Here is a 17,740-nt window from a genome sequence, read left to right as displayed (position 1 = left end):
AGCCACGCTGCAGGCATCCTCCTGCGTGCTCCTGGCTGGCTGTGCCCCCTGTCCCTGATTTCCGGAGCCTCTGACCTTCTGAACTGAGGTCCCTGAGTGGCATCAGGACCGCAGGAGGGATCTCAGGAGCAGATGAAGGGACCTCCTCACATGGAGTGTGACTATGAATGTGTCACCAGTGACATACCTGGAGCCAGATACCCGGGCATCTTCTCTTGTCCCCTTCACCCTGACTCATGGAGGGTCCGCTGCCACACCATGCCATGCCCCCAGCCCACACTGTAGCCAGCCAGAGCAGCTGCCCCATCCCCAGAGCCCGTAGCCACATACCCAGTGGTGCCAGCTCACAGCTGAAGGGTTTGCTCCTCATCGTTCTCACTGTCTTCCAGCTGCTCCAGGACCCCGTCCAACACCGCAGACCGCTTTTTCTTTGGGGGCTCTGTGGGAGCCCAGATGGCAAGAGAGGAGAAAAGAGCAGTGAGTGGGTGGAAGGAGGCAGGGGAGGGAGGGAGGACGCAAAGAACATGTGGGGAGAAAGCCGGAGGAGGAGAGAGAGAAGGCGAAAGGGAAGAGAAGTGAGCTGCCCTGGTCAGGACCCAGCCACAGCCCCTTCTGCCCTCAGAGCAAAGGATCCCATCGGGGAGCGCAGGGCCCTGAAAGCTGCCTCTTCCCCCAGGCCAGAGACCCATCCAAGCCAGGGGAGACAAGCAGAAGCCGACCATGTTTTTGTGGGGGCCACAGACTCTCATGGGAGGTGGGCACCCTGCAGGAGTTTGATAAATGTTGGGTACCCAGGGGCAGAGCCTGAGGAACGCCGAGGTCATACTAAGCGCGTGTGGAGAAGGGCGCTCACTGAGGGTCCGATGGATGAGAGGCCTTTTCCATCCGGACACAGAGAGAAAGTGGGCTTCAGGTATACAGTACGAAGAAAAGATGGAGGGACACGACACAGTGGGCTCAGCAACGTGAACACACACTGGTCCCCAACTCCACTGACTGAGGTCCTACTGTGCGCTGTATCTCCACGGCCCTTGCTTATTACCTTGTGTACTGAGTAAGGTGAGTCACAGGACAGTGGAAGGTGGGAGAGCCAGGAAGAGGCACACCTGTGACTTGAACTCAGGTCATGCCCAAGTCCACAGTCCAGGAAGGAATGGGCAGGAAGGCTGGGTCTGCTGGTCTAAACATCTGTCATCAGTGAAGGCCTGACGTGTACATTGGCAGTCCATGCAAACCTGTCCTCGGGGCTCTGACTCCTGGGAAGCCCTCCTGGTGCACACTTGCTGACCTGCTGCCTCACCCCCAAACTCCCTGTCTCCCTCAGCGCCTGACCCAGGAGGAATAGCATCATCTCCCTGAGGGGGCTCTTGGACTCCCGTCCTCCACCTCACTCCTCCACCCTGGTCTGACTGGGACACTGACCTGCCCCTTCCCTGGTGTACCGTCCACACGCCCTTCAGTCACTGTTCCTCCAGAGATCCCGGATCTCCGATGCCCACCTGCCATGCTCTGGACTCCCTCAACCCCCACTACCATGCCACAAGCCCTCCCTCTGTGTGGGACACTGTCTGATACTGGTGGTCAGGAAGGGAAATGCTGCAGTGTCCCCAAGACCCTCAGTGTTAGCCAAGTAAAGTGGTAGGCATTCTACAACTCGGGAATAGCATGCACAAAGAACAGGGTCCGGCTCGGGGCTCAAAACAATGCACTCTGTGGGAAGGGTGACTGGAGGGGGGGTGGGTTTAGGAAGAATGAGGGAGGGTGAAGAGTGGGTTCTAAAGATTTGGCCTGTTGGCTGTGGTCAGAGCCCTCCCCGGTCCAAGCCACCTCTTGTTATCTCAGCACACTTTCGGGGTGCAGTCTTGTTGGAATGCTTTCACCAATTCTTAGCCCAGGCAAGACCAGTCACCTAGACTGCACCCTGCTCCCCCACCCAACCATGGGAAAATCTCTGGGAGGTTCTTTCAGCTTTCCTGGCTGGGAGGAGGGACAACTCATTTCTGGCCCGAGCTTGGTTGACAGAGATGAGCAGGGGATGAGCACTCACAGCAAGCAACCTCCCTCAACCCTCCCAGGAGCGACAAAGGACCCTCTGAGGAACCTGATCCAGAGATAAGCAGGAGGAAGAGTGCCTGCCCCTGAAATCTCAGCACAGTGTGGCTGCAGACAGGGTCTTCCCAGCCCAGCCCCCAGCTCTTCTGGAGGTGGGAGGAAGGATAAGCTCCTATCAGGAGAGACATCACACAGCCAAGAGGCCCACAGTGGGCACACAGGCGCCAGCAGCTGCTGCACTCTGCGGCCTGGACGGACCAGAGGCGGCGATACGGGATCGGGGAGGAGGTGGGATCAGGGAGGAGGTGGGATCAGGGAGGAGGCACTGATACCCCAGCGAGGACAATGCGCTCAAGAGTGCCGTATGCCTCCAATGCTGCCCTCCGCCGCTCGCCTCCTTCTCACCCAACAGCCACACACACTCTTCTGGAGGAGGTGAGGTCCAGGGACCTCTCCGCCCCGCCTGCCCTCAGGTCTGGGCACACTGGCCTCCTTTTTACCAGACTCGTGCCTCCCTCCAACCTTGGGCTCCTCCATCTGCGTCAGCCTTTCCTGGACCACTGATGAAGCCATGCCCTCCCGCAGAGCCACAGCCCTGCTTCGCAGCCGTGGTGCCCAGAACACAAGACATACTAGTACCCAGGGCTTCCTGTCATTGACTCCGCAGCCCACGGGGTGCCACCTAGGTGGTGGCAGCTCTGAGCAGAGCCCTTTAAACGAGACATACACAAAGGTCCCACAGAGGGCGCAGAGTGAGGCTGGTGACAGTGCGGTTCCTGGCTCGGCCACCAGGAAGTACCGCCAGCACCCCAGGCCTCGGGGAGGCTTTGGAACCTGGACTGACGACGGCTAGCTGTGGCCCTGCCAGGAGATGATGGGAAACAGACACTACTCCTGCCTGCCTGCCTGCCTCGCCCCAGTGCTCCAGCCACCTGCAAGGTAACGGGCCCCAGAGCTTGCACACGTGTGCACACGGTCCCCTCACACAGGGTGGCGGGAGCCTTGGGGCCTGGGCTTCACTTGTCTGAGTGGGGCAGCTCTCTGGAGACCCTAGGCCACTCCTACCTTGGAAGTGCTTGGCAGTCTTCCGCCGCAGGGCCTGCACGGTCACTTCAGAGTCTGCCCACTCCAGCACCAGCCTGCGGCCGTACAAGTGGGTGCTATGACACAGGGCGTTGAAGGCTTTCTGCAGGGACAGGAAACAGCAGCCCGTGAGCTACGGGAAGCCGTGAGCACTTCCCGGCACTCCCACTGCCTGCCAGCTTCTCCGAGGAAGAACGCGGGCTCTGGCCCAAGACTGGGGTGATCTACCGAGGGTTTGGGGAGCTGCTGGGCATATCTATTTCATTAGCGGGCTGTTTCCAGAGAAGGAGAGCTGCAACTGACGGAGCAGTCAATATACCCACCTCTGGGCTATAATTAGTGCCTGGGCAGGACATCCTCCCTGTGAAGGGCACCCCATTAGCGGCCGACCTTCCACCCGGCTCTTGGCGGCTTTGGCCCAGCTGTGCCTGGTCACTGGGTGAAACCCACAGTCCTTCACCATTCCCTTTGCTGGCTCTGATGGAATCATTCTTGAATCCATCCCATCTCATTCAGCTGCTTCCTTACCGGGCTGCTGGGCCCTGGCTCCCAGGCCAGCTCTGACCTGACCTCCCATTGGCTCTTACTTGTCACCTTCTGCTGTTCCTGCCCTCAGAAGTCTAGTTCCTGCTTGTGGGTATTCACACACGTGTGCCATGGCATGTGTGTGCAAGTCATAGGACAACTCTCTGGCGTTAGTCCTTGCCTCCTACTCATGAGAGGCAGTCTTTCAGTCTACCCCCCTCCCCCACCTACTCCAGCCTAGCTGACCTCAAAGTCTCCAGAAAATTCTCCAATCACTGGCCCTCGTCTCACTGTCAGTATGCTGGAGTTACAGGAGCCTATCAGGACCTCCCGTTTTTCATGTGGGCTCTGGGGATATGAACTTGGATCTCAGGCTTGAGTGACAGGTGCTTATCCCCTAAGCCATCTCCCAGCCCCAGGCCTTTGGTTTTTAACACTTATATTGAGGCCCAATTCACACACTGTTGGTGTATTTCGTTATATAACCATTAATATGAATTTTACAGTATTCCATCACCCCGCAAAAGAAACATGTACCTTAGCTCTCTCTGCCCTGGGCACCCAGGATATGGTAACCACAGATCTACTTCCTGTCTCCATGGATGCACCATACTGGGCATCGCATCTGGACAGAACCAGACGGCCCTGGTGGGCTCCCTCCGACACGGCAGCTCTGCAGCTGAGCCACCATGCGAGGACGCTCTCCGCAACCTCTGGAAACAGCCCAGGCCACACAGGGCAGCGGACAGGAGTTCTTGGACACTAGTCATCGTGCCAGGCAGGGGAGAGACCCTGTGCAGCCCAGTGTCAAGACTTGGACAAGTTAAGTGGCCCTCCCAGGTTCCAAAGGGCACGAGCACGAAGACACGCCGAAGCACAGGACAATGAGGAAGTGACAGAGCCCACAGTGGGGCACGTGGCTGGTGTGGAATGGACTCTCATACGCACTACCCTGGCAGCTCCCTTTTCTCTGCACAGTACTGAGCTTTAGAGGGGCGGCCCTGGGCACGCCTGGTGGGCTACAGAGCAACCAGGGTGCCAGCAGGAGCCTTGGCTCTGCCTCCGGGTGGGGGTGGGGGACTGTGGTAAGAGACCAGGAAATAAGCGGTGCCTGCCTCTCTTGAAACGTTGATGTGGGACTCAGATTAACCCGAAAAGCACACACTAGGAAGAGCCACTGACCCCCAACTGTGAAGTGACCGTTACACTTGCACTGTGTCTGCCAAAAGATGCATCAGATCTTGACGCCGCAGAGCTCAGAAGGTGCCCGTGCTTAAAGCAGGGAGGGGTGTGGGAGACCTGAACCTGACGGCACTGTCTTCACGTAAGTGCTGCGCGCTAACCCGCCGCGCCACTGGAGCTCTGTGTCTTCAGAGGCCACACACACAGGGCCAGTGCCATGTGGAGATGCAGGCAGGGCCCAGGTGGCAAGCCTACAAATCAGTGCGCCAAACACTGCCAGCTGTCACCAGCAGCTGGGATAGAAGCACGCTACAGACTTAGCCCGCCACACCTTGACTTTGGACCGGTAGCTCCAGAGCTGTCTAACGTCCCAGTGTGGACAGCCTTGTTACCCCAGCCCTGGGAGTCAGGCTGGGACCTTGGGCACGTCCCCGATCCCTGCCAGGCCTCTCTTCTGGGCAGGGCTACCGTGGGGTCAAGGGAGGCACTCGGTGTCCACTTGGGACAGATGGGATCTGGACAACGAGGAGGAGCGGGCGGGAGCTTCTGAAGCAGACATGCAGCTGGGCAGAGGGAAGGCGAGAGGCTTTGTTCTCGCGGCTGTTCCAGAAGGGCCAGGTGCAGGCAACTCAACCCCCACCTTTTTTTTTCTTTTTTGGTTTCTCAAGGTAGGGTCTCACTCTAGCCCAGGCTGACCTGGAATTCACTATGTAGTCTCAGGATGGCCTTGAACTCATGGTGACCCTCCTACTGCAAGTGCTGGGATTAAATAGGCGTGCGCTACCATGCCCAGTTCCTTTTTTTTTTTTTTTTATAAGCAAGCAAACAAACAAAATCCCTTTAATTTAAAAGCCTCTTTCTGACTGCCAGCAGAGCCCCTGCCATTTTTCCCAGGTGGATATAAAAATACATCTGGAAGCTGGGTGTGGTGGCACATGCCTTTAATTACAGTACTCGGGAGGCAGAGGCAGGAGGATCACCATGAGTTCGAGGCCACCCTGAGACTACATAGTGAATTCCAGGTCAGCCTGAGCTAAAGTGAGACCCTACTTCGAAAAACCAAACCTGGCTGTCCTTGGCTGCCCTTTCTCTTTCTGGTGGCCCTCTAACATGGGAGTCGCTGTCCAAGTGCTGAAAGACTAGCAAGCAGACTGGGTTTGCTGTGCAGTGCCCTGTGATGCACCTGGCATCCACCAGGGGCCTCCTAACAGACAGGAGGAGCTGCCACCTCCGGAAGTCACCACAGAGGGCTGAGCTGGGCTCCCAAATCATCTTGCCTTTGGCCTGGATGCTGCACAGGGTGAATGGGTGATGGGCGCCTTGTTTCCCAGGGACTCCCTTCTGCTCTCATGATCCCCCAGAGCCAAACCGCATGAGTGTGGTAAGGGGGTGCAGGAATACCCAACGCTGTGTGTGTCTTTAGGCCCTTGAGCAAAGTCGGCTGGGACACTAGCTTCAGGTAGGAGGACAGCCATGTGCAGAGGAGGGCTTCCAGCGGGGGCTGGCACTGCAGATGCCCATCCTGTCCTTCATGCCACCATGCCACCAGCCCCAGACCCACCTCAACTAGGCCAACAGGGAAGAGAGCCAGGCCCTGTTCTCAGACCACCACCACTGACATCCCAAAAGTTCTGGTTCACAGGAGGAGAAAATAAGTTATGGGAAAAGCAAGTCACTTATCTAAGGTCAAACAGCAGTTAAGAGGCAGTGCCGGGACTTGAACTCATGCAGTCAGGTTTTGTAGTCTGTGTGTGGACCACTAGCCCTGGTGTTGGGCTTTGTGGGAGACATTTCTTTGGGGCACCTCCCTCAATGGTGCTCACAGCATTTTCCAAGTTGCCCAGCCCTGGGGCCACCCAGACCAAGGACTCGCCCTGACATGGAGAGGCCTGAGAAACAGGGTAGCCTGGGGTCCTACATATGTGTAATGAACACACACACTCACACACACTCACCCACCAACAGCCTGGTCCCTCAATGCCCAGCAGCTCTTCCTTCAGGGATGCTGTATAAATAAGGCAGGGACGGGCTGTGGGGCGGTGTCTCTGTGAACTGGCTCGGCGAGGCAGACCACACTCACCTTCGCATCCTGCTTGGTGAGGAAGTCCACGAAGCCGAACCCTCGGTGTGTGCCTGTCCCTGTCATCTTCTTCGGCAAGCGCACGGTCTTCAGTTCCCCGAAGGTGCTGGGGACGAGAGGAGGTGGGGTCGGAAGGACCGACTCTCTCACTCCCATCTCTGCAGGTCACCGGAGCGCTCCTGGCATACCACCCACCCACCTATATGGGTGTGCCCTCCCCACATGGCCAACCTATCCTCTGGGGAAGGTGTGCCTTCCTGCCCACTCCTCAGAGCCCCACTGGGCCTGCTCGTCCACCTGCTGTCCCCGCAGCAAGTCCAGTTCCTCTGCTCTCTGCAGCACCCAGGGCCTGGGGCAGGCAGGCTGGCAGGGAGCAGCAGCAGTGGCCGCTGCGGAAGACAGGGAGAGGAGTTCAAGGAGCCTCCCACCAGGGGGCGCCCGAGTTCAGTGTGTCGGCTTCTCCGAACAGTTAGGAGGCCCCTGCTGGATGCAGGGTGCTTCACTGGGCAGGTCGCAGCAAAGCCCAGTCAGTTTGCTAGTCTTTCAGCACTTGGACAGCGACTCCCATCTTAGAGGACCACCAGAAAGAGAAGGAAAGGGTGAGAGGCAAGCCAGGGCCCTCAGGCCAAATCTGACCCTCTAGACCTCCTGGGAACATAGGATTCTACAGGAAACTCTGAGATTCCAAGTCAGAGCATCCACACAGAAGTGACGTGTCCCACGCAGATGGAACTACTGCCTCTGGCTCTTCTCAGAACGTCTCACAGCCCTCTTCTACGTCATGTCACCCCTGACCCCACCTACTTCCACCCCGAGGTACTGTCCTGTCCCCCTGAATCCTAGGGGTTTTCGCCCCCTAGCTCCCTGTGATTTGTTTTCTTAATCAGCTATTATGGGGGGAGAGAGGAGGACTGTTGACAGTCCAAGGAAGACCCAAGTCATCCTGCCATTAGGGAGGTTCGCAGCAAGCCTCATTAGGGCTCACCACATCACCTGCTGGCACATCACTCACCCGAGGGTTGGTGCCCAGGGAGCACGCCACCACAGGCTGACCCAGCATTAGCCACAGCACACCTAAACTAGGCCTAGCTCTGCACTGAGCAGAAGCAGGGAACACCAGCCTTGCCACCTGCCCGAGAGTGATAAAACAAGGAATCTGGAAGGAAGTGGGGTTCTCCTTCTCCCCGACACACACATAACCCAGGGACTGAAGGCAGCAACAGTGTTGGAAGACTTTCCTGCCTGGGACATCTTGGAGGCGTGAGGCCCATGAAAACAAGAAACCAAAGAGCTACAAGGACAAGCATGGCTGAGGGTGGTGCTCGGGAGGAAGTGCTGACTGGGTACACAGGAGCCCTGGTTCCACCCTCAGCACCACCAAGGAAATGGTTAGTTGGGTCTGAAAACAAGCCTCCAATGTACCAGTCACTGTTCGATTGCCAGTCAGTTTGACAGGCACCCAAGGTAAAGAACAAGGGTTTTGTTTTGTTTCTTCCCAATCGACTGTGGAACAATATTTTTATAAAATATCAATAAAATCCATCTCTACAAAACTGAAGCAAAGGGGCTGGGGAGTGGCTCAGGGCACATGAGAGAGAGGTGTGGGTATTGTGTGTGCAGGATGCATGTGAACAGTGAGGAGGGCCAGTGGGCAGACAAGTGCAGACCTGGCTGCCTATGGGCAGAACAAGAGTGGAATATACGTTCCACCTGGCGGCCCGTCTCAAATGTTGGCTGTAGCCAGGTGGGCAGATGGTGACAGCTCAGCTCCCCTGTCCCTGTCAGTGTCCCACCCCCTGCTGCCTGGGACTCTCTCACAAGTGGGATGGCTTATTGTGACTGTCAACGTGACAGGCCGTAGAGCCACCTATGAGGGATCATCGTGATTAGTCAATGGTGAGCAGCTCCCTCCCAGGGGCTGGGGTCCTGGACTGCGTGACAGGAGAGCGCCGGCTGAGCAGCAGCTCTGCTTCTCACTGCGGACCTGCCTCAAGCTCCCGTCGCCATGCCTCCTCGCCATGATGGGCCGTAGCCAGGTCACGTCAACGGGAATGGCACCAATACAACATACACAGAGAGAATGATGACGTCACAAAACCGCCAGCTGGCCAGGAGCGCAGTGACATAACTCAGGTGAGAGCCACTGGTGGTTGCTCAAAGTGAGCCCAGCACAGAGTCTTACAGTCTCCTCTAGATGTTCCCTCTCTAGTGACCAAAATAAAAACAAGAATATGGTGGAAAACCCTAACACGACCTTATGTCAGTGATCAAAGCGTCAGGCGGGGGCCAAGCCAGCGATGTACTGAGTCACAGCCCAACTTGCCATCTGTGAGATGCACAAAAGAGGAGGAGGAGGAGGAGCCTCCAAGCTGGCCATACAGTTATTCTGGGTGCTTCCTGAGCACTTGAGTCTGTGCAGCGACCATACTGAATCCACTCTTTGATGTACTTTCCTTTCTCAATGCTGGCTCCATGGCCTCTTTCTCTCTCTCATGAGGTTCTCCACAAAACTGTGGAGGTTCCTGGGGTCCTCCCTCATGCCCTCCACCCCTGCCCTATGTAGACATTTAATCACGTTTCCAAAGTTTCTTCATGATAAGCAGCTACTCACGAAAGAACCCTGTGCAGAAAGTGTGTTCATGTTTATAATGACTTCCTGAGGACGAACCATGATTAGGTTAATGGTGAGCAGCACCCTCCCAGGGACTGGGGTCCTAGACTGCACAATAGGAGAGTGGAATCAGAACGACCAGATCAGAGGACAAGAACAATGTTAAGAGTGCTGGCCGGAGCTGAGGCCTGAGCTAGGTTTCTGGCCCTGCTGCAGCTTGGGGGTTGTATGCGCCCTCAAGGCTCACGCTCTGGAGACTTGGTCCCCACCACAACACTGTGGAAGGTAGAGGTGGGTTGCGGTGACTGGGCCATGACCTTCTGAAGGGATTAATGCTGTTCTTGTAGAGTGGGTCAGATCTCTTTGGAACTGTTTCCCAGAGAGCAGGTTGTTAAGAGTCTGGGTGTCTGTCTTTCCATTGTCCTCTCAGTGGCAGATGAAGAACTAGAAAGAACCGTGTCTCCTTCCCTCTTTGCCAGGGAGCACAGACTCTGGTCTCACGCCCTTTCACTCAAGCACCCCCCCCTCCCCGCCCCATTAGGGGCTGAGGTCTGAATCATTCTGGAAGTAGGTGAAGAGTCATCCCACTTTCAGAACTATGCTTGTCTGAAAAGCAAATGGCACATCTCCAAAAGAAGGTCTAGACCAGGACTCAAAGCCAGAGCCCAAGTTCTGACCCAAGTGCTTTGAAAGGGAGTCAGTGGACCGTACCATCCCGTGACAGATGATGTGGAGACCCTACGTGGATGGCTGCAGGCCCGTACGTGTCCTTGAGCGTACTGATACTAGATCAAAGCAGGGGTTACACTGAGTCTGCTCGCATGGCCAGAGAAGTCTGTGATAAGAGAAGGGGTCATGGTACAGTGAGGCCACCATGCCTCCATCCAGCACAGTGCTGACAGTGTTCCTAGTGAGCAGTGGGTAGCCCTACTCCACCTTGTGGATCATCAAAGTCCACTGACGCCTCCCCCACCAGCGACGCTCACTGCGCTTCCTTACATTCTAGTGCCCTGAGGGACAGGGATCATGGCGGCAGCAGCTCTCCACGAACCATCACAGCCTTCGGGGGCTCGTGCTGCACTTAGTGTCTCTCTAGGGGTAGTCTGGGCTGCTAGAGGCCCCAGTGGGGTGCCTCTCTGCTAAGAGTACTCCACTGTGCGGACATGGCACGTATGTCTAGCTAGCTGGTCGTTTCCGAGCTTCGGTATCACAGCTGAAGCGGCCTGAGTGTTTGCACAAAGGCCTCGTCCTCGTTCTGCTCTGGAGGTCTGACTAGCATCCACAATCACCCTCCTGCGGCGTCCAACTCAATGGGTTTCAGGGTATTCAGAGCTTCGTAACCTCCACGACAGGCAACTTTAGAACATCTCCACCACCCCGTATCCATCAGCTCCCCCAGCCTCGCTTGCTCGGCCCCAAGCAACTGCTGCTCTATGCTGTCTCCTGTGTTACGGCAATCTCCACCGGCAGCTTGACTGGACATAGAATCCCCGGAAAACACAGCTGAGGAGGACAGACCCACCCTATCTGGGCAGCACCATGCCATGGGCTTGGGTATGGGATTCATCTCTGTGCTTCCGGACTGCAGATGCCACGTGAGCAGCTGTCCCCCGCTCCTGCCACCATGCCCTCCCCATCACGATGGCCCGCGTCCTCCAACTGTGAGCCAAAACGCATCCTTGCTTCCTGGAGATTTCTACAGTGGCACTAGAGATGTGTCCTCAGTCTGGCTTCCCTCACTTAACACCATGTTCCATGAACACTCTGTCATCGAGTTCAATCCTCTGATCTTCTGAAGGCCAAATAATATTCCCCTGCACAGACCTGCCACATTTCTTCACCTCCTCAGGATTGAACATGATAATACCCATCTCATGGAAACAGCTTCTCTCTGGTACTGAGGCTCAAGACCACGCCTGGCTCAGGGCGGTGGCTCTGAAGGCAGGTGCACTGAAAGGACACGGGGCAGGTGCCGGGTGGCGCATGAAAGGGTGAGAAAGGCTGCTCTCCCTCCCCCAGGGCATGATGGGAAAGAAGGTTACACTAGAGCATCAGGGACCACAGGGAGCAGTGCGGTCCTGCGCCCTGCTGCTATGGGCTGTGGAGTGGGCAGCCCGACCTGCCTGCCTCAAGTCCACAGGCTGGTGGGTGCAGGGACAGAGGGAGCCCAAGTGCAGGATACTGCCCGTCTGGCAGGGCCCTGTGCTCCATGGAGCTCTGTCTGCCACCAGAGGAGAGGTCCCATGAAGCCAGGGGCACAGGAAATGCTGACCTCAGGAGAATGAAAGAGCAGGACGGGGGACTGCAGCTGCAGGTGGCCGAGTCTCCCGCCATGTACTAGAGAGGAGGGGAGGGGATGAGTGACTCACTGCCTCCCTCGTTCTGCTCCGTCCCTGGATGTGGCATGTCACCCTGCTAGTCACCTAGGACCTGATGTAAGTACTGTGCTCGGTCCTCTCCATCCCAGCACTCACCAAAGCAAAATGACCCGTCACCCCATGTCCACAGATGCTACCTGACCCAGATGATTCAGAGTGCCCTAATAGTCACTCACCTACTGTAAGACCCTATTATCCTGACAAGATCCTTAACAAGCCTTCGAACTCTCAGACACCTGAAGGAAGTCCCCAGCTGTCATGGAAGAACAAAGACACCACTCAATGGGACCCTGGAAACATCAGTAATTGGAGGCATGTAGTGGCAGCACTGGACAGCCCTGAGAAGCAGGCAATGGCCAGGTAGCCCCTGCATGCACAGAATGTAACAGATGACAAGATACCAATCCTGGCCTCTGTCACTAGTCAAGAAGTCCCCTGCACTGTTACCTCACATCACACCACACCACACCACACCAATCCCAGAGAGACTTACTCCATGGAGGAGGCCGGCTCACAGAATATGGACAGACTCACCTGACAGAGGCCGGCTCACAGAACATGGACAGACTCACCTGACAGAGGCCGGCTCACAGAATATGGACAGACTCACCTGACAGAGGAGGCCGGCTCACAGAACATGGGAGCAGGTAAGAAGCAGAGAGCTCAGGGACAGGAAGGAGACAAGGGAAGATCCTGAAATGAAGGCCTTCAGCTGTGAGAGGGAGGAAAAGCACCACAGGATAGGAGGGACACTGCCATCACAGCCACCAGGGACTGAATTCAGAACACAAAATGACATAACCAATTAGACAGTAAGAAAAGTTAGTTTAAAAAAACAATCAAACAAACTAAACAACACAAGTTTAAAAAATGGGCAGGACAAGGCTCTTGGTTTCCCACCAGGAATAGGTGGTAAGACCCTATTGCTGAAGACTCCTTGTACTTGGACTGCAAGACCACTGAACAATCCTGCTGAAACTGAGCCGATAACTTCCTCCATGTAGACCACCTGACAGAAAGCTGGAAGAAGCCATTCTGCATGCAGTTCAATGGGAATGAGAGAAATCACCAGTGAAGATACTCAACAGTAGATACTGCAAGCCTTATATTTGGCCAGCCAGGCCAAATGAGCAAACAGGTGCAATAGTGACATGTCTGCCATGGTGGAAACCAACTGCCCTCTAACTGGACTAGAGGCCCGCTCCATTGGAGGGAATACATTCCTGATACTGAAAACTTACAACAGGGGAAGTCATGAGCCCTAGGGGTGTAATGTTTGCTGCTATCTGACTAAAAGTATATACTATGTTTATCAAACTGTCCAGTAAATAAATACTTCTCTTAATGTACATAACCATATATTAATGCTACTCTCACTTTTGGTAGAGAATTTTTTCTTTTCAGATGGCAGTGACCTTGGGATGACTCAGAAGGCACCATGGTGCTGGAAAGAAGTAACAGAAGTACTCAGCACTGCAATATCTCTAACACACCTTCCAAGGCTCAGGGTCTAATGTGGAAGATGTGGTGGAAAGAATGTAAGAGCCAAAAGAAGGGTAGGACTCCTTACAACATGGGCCCCCAGACACAAAATGGCCTGGATATCCAGGACCTCACAGTGCCTGACACTACCTATACAAGACCCTTATAATAGGAAGAAAAGATCATGACATCAAAATAAAAGAGACTGACTGAGAGGGGGAGGTGATATAATAGAGAATGGAGTTTCAAAGGGGAAAGTGGGGGGAGGGAGGGCTTACCATGGGATATTGTTTACAATCATGGCAGTTGTTAATAAAAAAAATTGAGGGCTGGAGAGATGGCTTAGTGGTTAAGCACTTGCCTATGAAGCCTAAGGACCCCGGTTCAAGGCCCGATTCCCCAGGACCCATGTTAGCCAGATGCACAAGAGGGTGCATGCATCTGGAATTCATCTGCAGTGGTTGGAAGCCCTGGGGCACCCATTCTCTCTCTCTCTCTCTCTCTGCCTCTTTCTCTGTCTGTCACTCTCAAATAAATAAATAAGAATAAACCAAAAAAAATTTTTAAAAAAATTGAAAAAAAAAAAAAAACCACAAAACTTAATTTAAAAAAATTAGACCTGGGGCTGGATTGAGGACTCAGTGGCTAAAGGCTCTTGATTACCAATCCTTACAGCATGGGTTTAATTCCCTAACAACCACATAAGGCCAGGTGCACATATCTAAGGTTTACTTGCAGTGCAACAAGGCCCTAGTGTGCCTGTTCTCTCTTCCTCTCTCTTTTTTAAATCTCTCTCTCCTTGCAAATAATAAATAATTTGATTTTAAGTTAAAAAAATGGAAGCCGGGTGTGGCGGCACACACCTTTAATCCCAGCACTTGGGAGGCAGAGGTAGGAGGATTGCCGTGAGTTCTGAGCCATCCTGAGACTACGTAGTTAATTCCTTGTCAGCCTGGGCCAGGGTGAGACCCTACCTCAAAAAACCAAAACAACAACAACAAAAAAACCCCACAAAAAAACAAAACAAAACAAACAAACAAAAAACCCACAAAGGGCTGGAGAGATAGCTTAGGGGTTAAACACTTGCCTGTGAAGCCCAAGGATTGATTCCCTAGTACCCATATAAGCCAGATGCACAAGGTGGCACATGCATCTGGAATTTGTTTACAGTGGGTAGAGGCCCTGGAACACCCATTCTCTCTCTTATAAACAAACAAATAGATAAAACAGAAAATACATAAGTTTTTAAAAAGAAGATATTAAAGATCCAGATAAATAAAGCTTATACTGGATTCAAGAATCAACTATGGGGGGTAGAGAGATGGCTTAGCAGTTAAGGCTCTTCTTGCCTGCAAAGCCAAAGAACCCAGGTTCAGTTTCCCAGGACCCACATAAGCCAGAGGCACAAGGTGGGGCATACATCTGGAATTCATTTGCAGTGTCTGTGGGCCCTGGTGTGCCCATTCTCTTTCTCATATAAATAAATAAAAATTTAAAAAAAAATTAAAGAAAACTTTTTTTTTAAATTTATTTATTTGAGAGCGACATACACAGAGAGAAAGACAGATAGAGGGAGAGAGAGAGAATGGGCGCGCCAGGGCTTCCAGCCTCTGCAAACGAACTCCAGACGCGTGCGCCCCCTTGTGCATCTGGCTAACGTGGGACCTGGGGAACCGAGCCTCGAACCGGGGTCCTTAGGCTTCACAGGCAAGCGCTTAACCGCTAAGCCATCTCTCCAGACCCTAAAGAAAACTTTTAAAAAATGGGTAAGGGACTTGAGCAGGCAGGCAGGCATTCTGTTCTGTAAGAGGCTGTCCAAATGGCGCCGAAACACGTTTCTCTTCCATAGGCATCAGCAAGCACAAAGTGCAATCCACAGAGCCAGGAGGCCACCCTTACCCACCAGGACAGCTGGAGATAGGAGCTGCTAGGCCAGGGCTCCCAACACTTGCATGCCACATCAGGTGCACGTAGATGGTCCTGCTCTGGAATGTGCTCAGAGACAGGTCCTCAACTCCCAGCATGCATGCTCGCTCCACGGCAACCCTACCCAGCCCCCTCCCACCCATGCTACAGGGAGCGAAAGAGAGAAGACAGCTCGAGAGCACCATATGAAGTACCCATGCCACAGAGCACCAGCACGGAGCCTGCTGCCAATAACCCTCGCCACGCAGTGTGCCCACCGAAACACCGCAGACCCAGGGCCTCCACAGAGCCTGCTGCCAATAACCCTCGCCACGCAGTGTGCCCACCGAAACACCGCAGACCCAGGGCCTCCACAGAGCCTGCTGCCAACAACCCTCGCCACGCAGTGTGCCCACCGAAACACAACGCAGACCCAGGGCCTCCACAGAGCCTGCTGCCAATAACCCTCGCCACGCAGTGTGCCCATCTAAACACAGTGGGGGACAACAGCTCCTTCTGGACCCAGGAGGACAAAAGTGGGTGGCAGAGGGGAAAGAGAGCTCCAGCCCTGGAGCAGAGCGCTCAACCCCACGAGCAGGCTCAGGACGTGTCACATTCTGGAGCCGCTGGTTTCCGTCGGCGCAGCAGCATCTGTACCACCCCAGGCAGATGCCACACACATCTGGAAGGTGGGCTTGTTGATTTTTAGGGCAACAGCAGGAAAAGCCCCACATCTGCCTGACATGATGAACCACTCTGGTTCCCCAAGCCCCAAAACCATCCCCTAGCCTGTGACCTCTGAGACCAGTGGCTTTGTTTGAATGTTGCCTGGGGCTCCTAGGACCAGAGTCCAAGCCCTGGGAAACCTCACAGTGACCCCTGCTGCCGCCACTGCAATCTGCAGCTAACAGCAAAGCAGGGCGGGGCCTGCGGAAGGGCTCCGGCTTCCTGGGGCTTATGAACCCTCCTGTGAGAACAAAGGCAGGACACGGGGACACCTTGACCCTGATTCCCTACCTGCGACAAGTACACAGAACACTCAGATCCTGTAGTCTTTTGTCTCCCAGCCTAAGTGTCACCCCCAATATCCCACGACCCAAGTGACACTGTCATCCCTGAGGGATGTGACTTCCTGAGCGACTCGCACTGTGCTTAGCCGACTCATTTTGATCTGGAAGCCAGCAGGTGCGGACCGCACACTTCACCGACGGTGGTGCTGCCTCCGAAACCCCCGACTCTTCCCGGGTGCTGAGACAGGGGAAACACCCCGGGAAGTGAGCGCATCTGACCAGGCTGCAACCACCGTCCTCGCTCAGACCCTGGAGGGGCCGGCGCCTCCACTGCCCACAGCTGTTAACGCCAGCACCCCAGGACTTGACACGACACAACGAGGAACAAGCAAGACGACAGGGGCTCTGAAATGAACCCCCTCGCAGCGCCCCACTCCCTGAAGCTCACGGCAAGAGCAGAGAGGGCAGATTTCATGGAGGTAATTCCTGTCAACCCAACTTGGGACGCATTATGCAACCACAGTTTACTCTGCAAGATGCCGACAGGTCACTCTAACAAGGACTTCATGTGAGAATGCCTCAAGCGGAGACTGAGTGACTGAGGCCTCAGACAGGAGATCCTGGTCACTATCATGGCTAACGCCTGCTAACTGCAGGGCTGAGTCCAAGAACAATGAGACCCCAGCCATCAGGTTGGGGGGACAAATTCACCTGCTGTGACAGCTGAGGGCTCTGCAGTTGCAACCATCAGCACATAGCTGGGGGTGGCTCTGGACCCAGTCCCTGCTCTCATGCCATGTCACAGAATGTGTCCTTCACTCGGGGCTGGTACAGTGATGCCTAAACAACGTCCCTCCTGATTCATTTCAATAGCTGGGACAGGGACGGAAAGCCAAGGGACCTGGATAGACAGGCTGAGTCCTGCCTGTGTGGATTGCTTTCAAAATGAGAATCCGCCACTGAGGAATCCCCCTAGGAATTCGGGTTGATGGACAGTCTTCCCAGCCACAAGCACCACGGGCCTCACTCCATCCAGATTCCTACCTGGCATCACGGCGGGGTGAAGGGAGTCCTTCAGCACCCACCCCAGTGCCCACAGGCCCACCTCTGAGTGTCCTCACTGGTCTTGCCCCAGAGCTGAGGGTGTCACTCCTGTCACACCTGGTGACCATGGCTTGTACTGCGCATGCAGGTAACTTGCTCTCTTCCCAGAGGGCTTTTCCCAGAGAGCAACTTAGATGAGTCCCATTCCTGCGGGACCATGTGAGCTCCCTGGGGAGCTGCACCCCACCTGGCCGATGGAATCTGACTCTGGGGGTACAGCCCGTGCAGAGGGATGTAAGTCACCAGGTGGTGTGGATCTGGTTCAAGGACAAGCTACTGGGTGACCCGGATGGTGGACATTCCCAGCACACCGAGGGCAGGGCTGGGG

The 17,740-nt window shown here is 54.9% G+C and overlaps 1 protein-coding gene across 1 annotated transcript in view; it reads right to left on the bottom strand.

Moving 5' to 3' along the window:
• Positions 1 to 17,740, bottom strand: part of LOC123454115 (probable RNA-binding protein 19) — a 53,067-nt gene that overhangs the window by 2,754 nt on the left and 32,573 nt on the right. The window contains exons 22-24 of the mRNA XM_045132254.1: positions 6,923 to 7,028; positions 3,118 to 3,238; positions 331 to 439 (exon numbers count right to left, since the gene is read on the bottom strand). Coding sequence (XP_044988189.1) covers positions 345 to 439; positions 3,118 to 3,238; positions 6,923 to 7,028 — 322 coding nt within the window. The 3' untranslated portion in view covers positions 331 to 344. The remainder of the gene's footprint in view (positions 1 to 330; positions 440 to 3,117; positions 3,239 to 6,922; positions 7,029 to 17,740) is intronic.

This window comes from Jaculus jaculus, chromosome 13 (genome assembly GCF_020740685.1).
Source record: "Jaculus jaculus isolate mJacJac1 chromosome 13, mJacJac1.mat.Y.cur, whole genome shotgun sequence".
Classification (NCBI taxonomy): domain Eukaryota; kingdom Metazoa; phylum Chordata; class Mammalia; order Rodentia; family Dipodidae; genus Jaculus; species Jaculus jaculus.
This window is presented reverse-complemented; position numbering and strand designations above follow the sequence as displayed.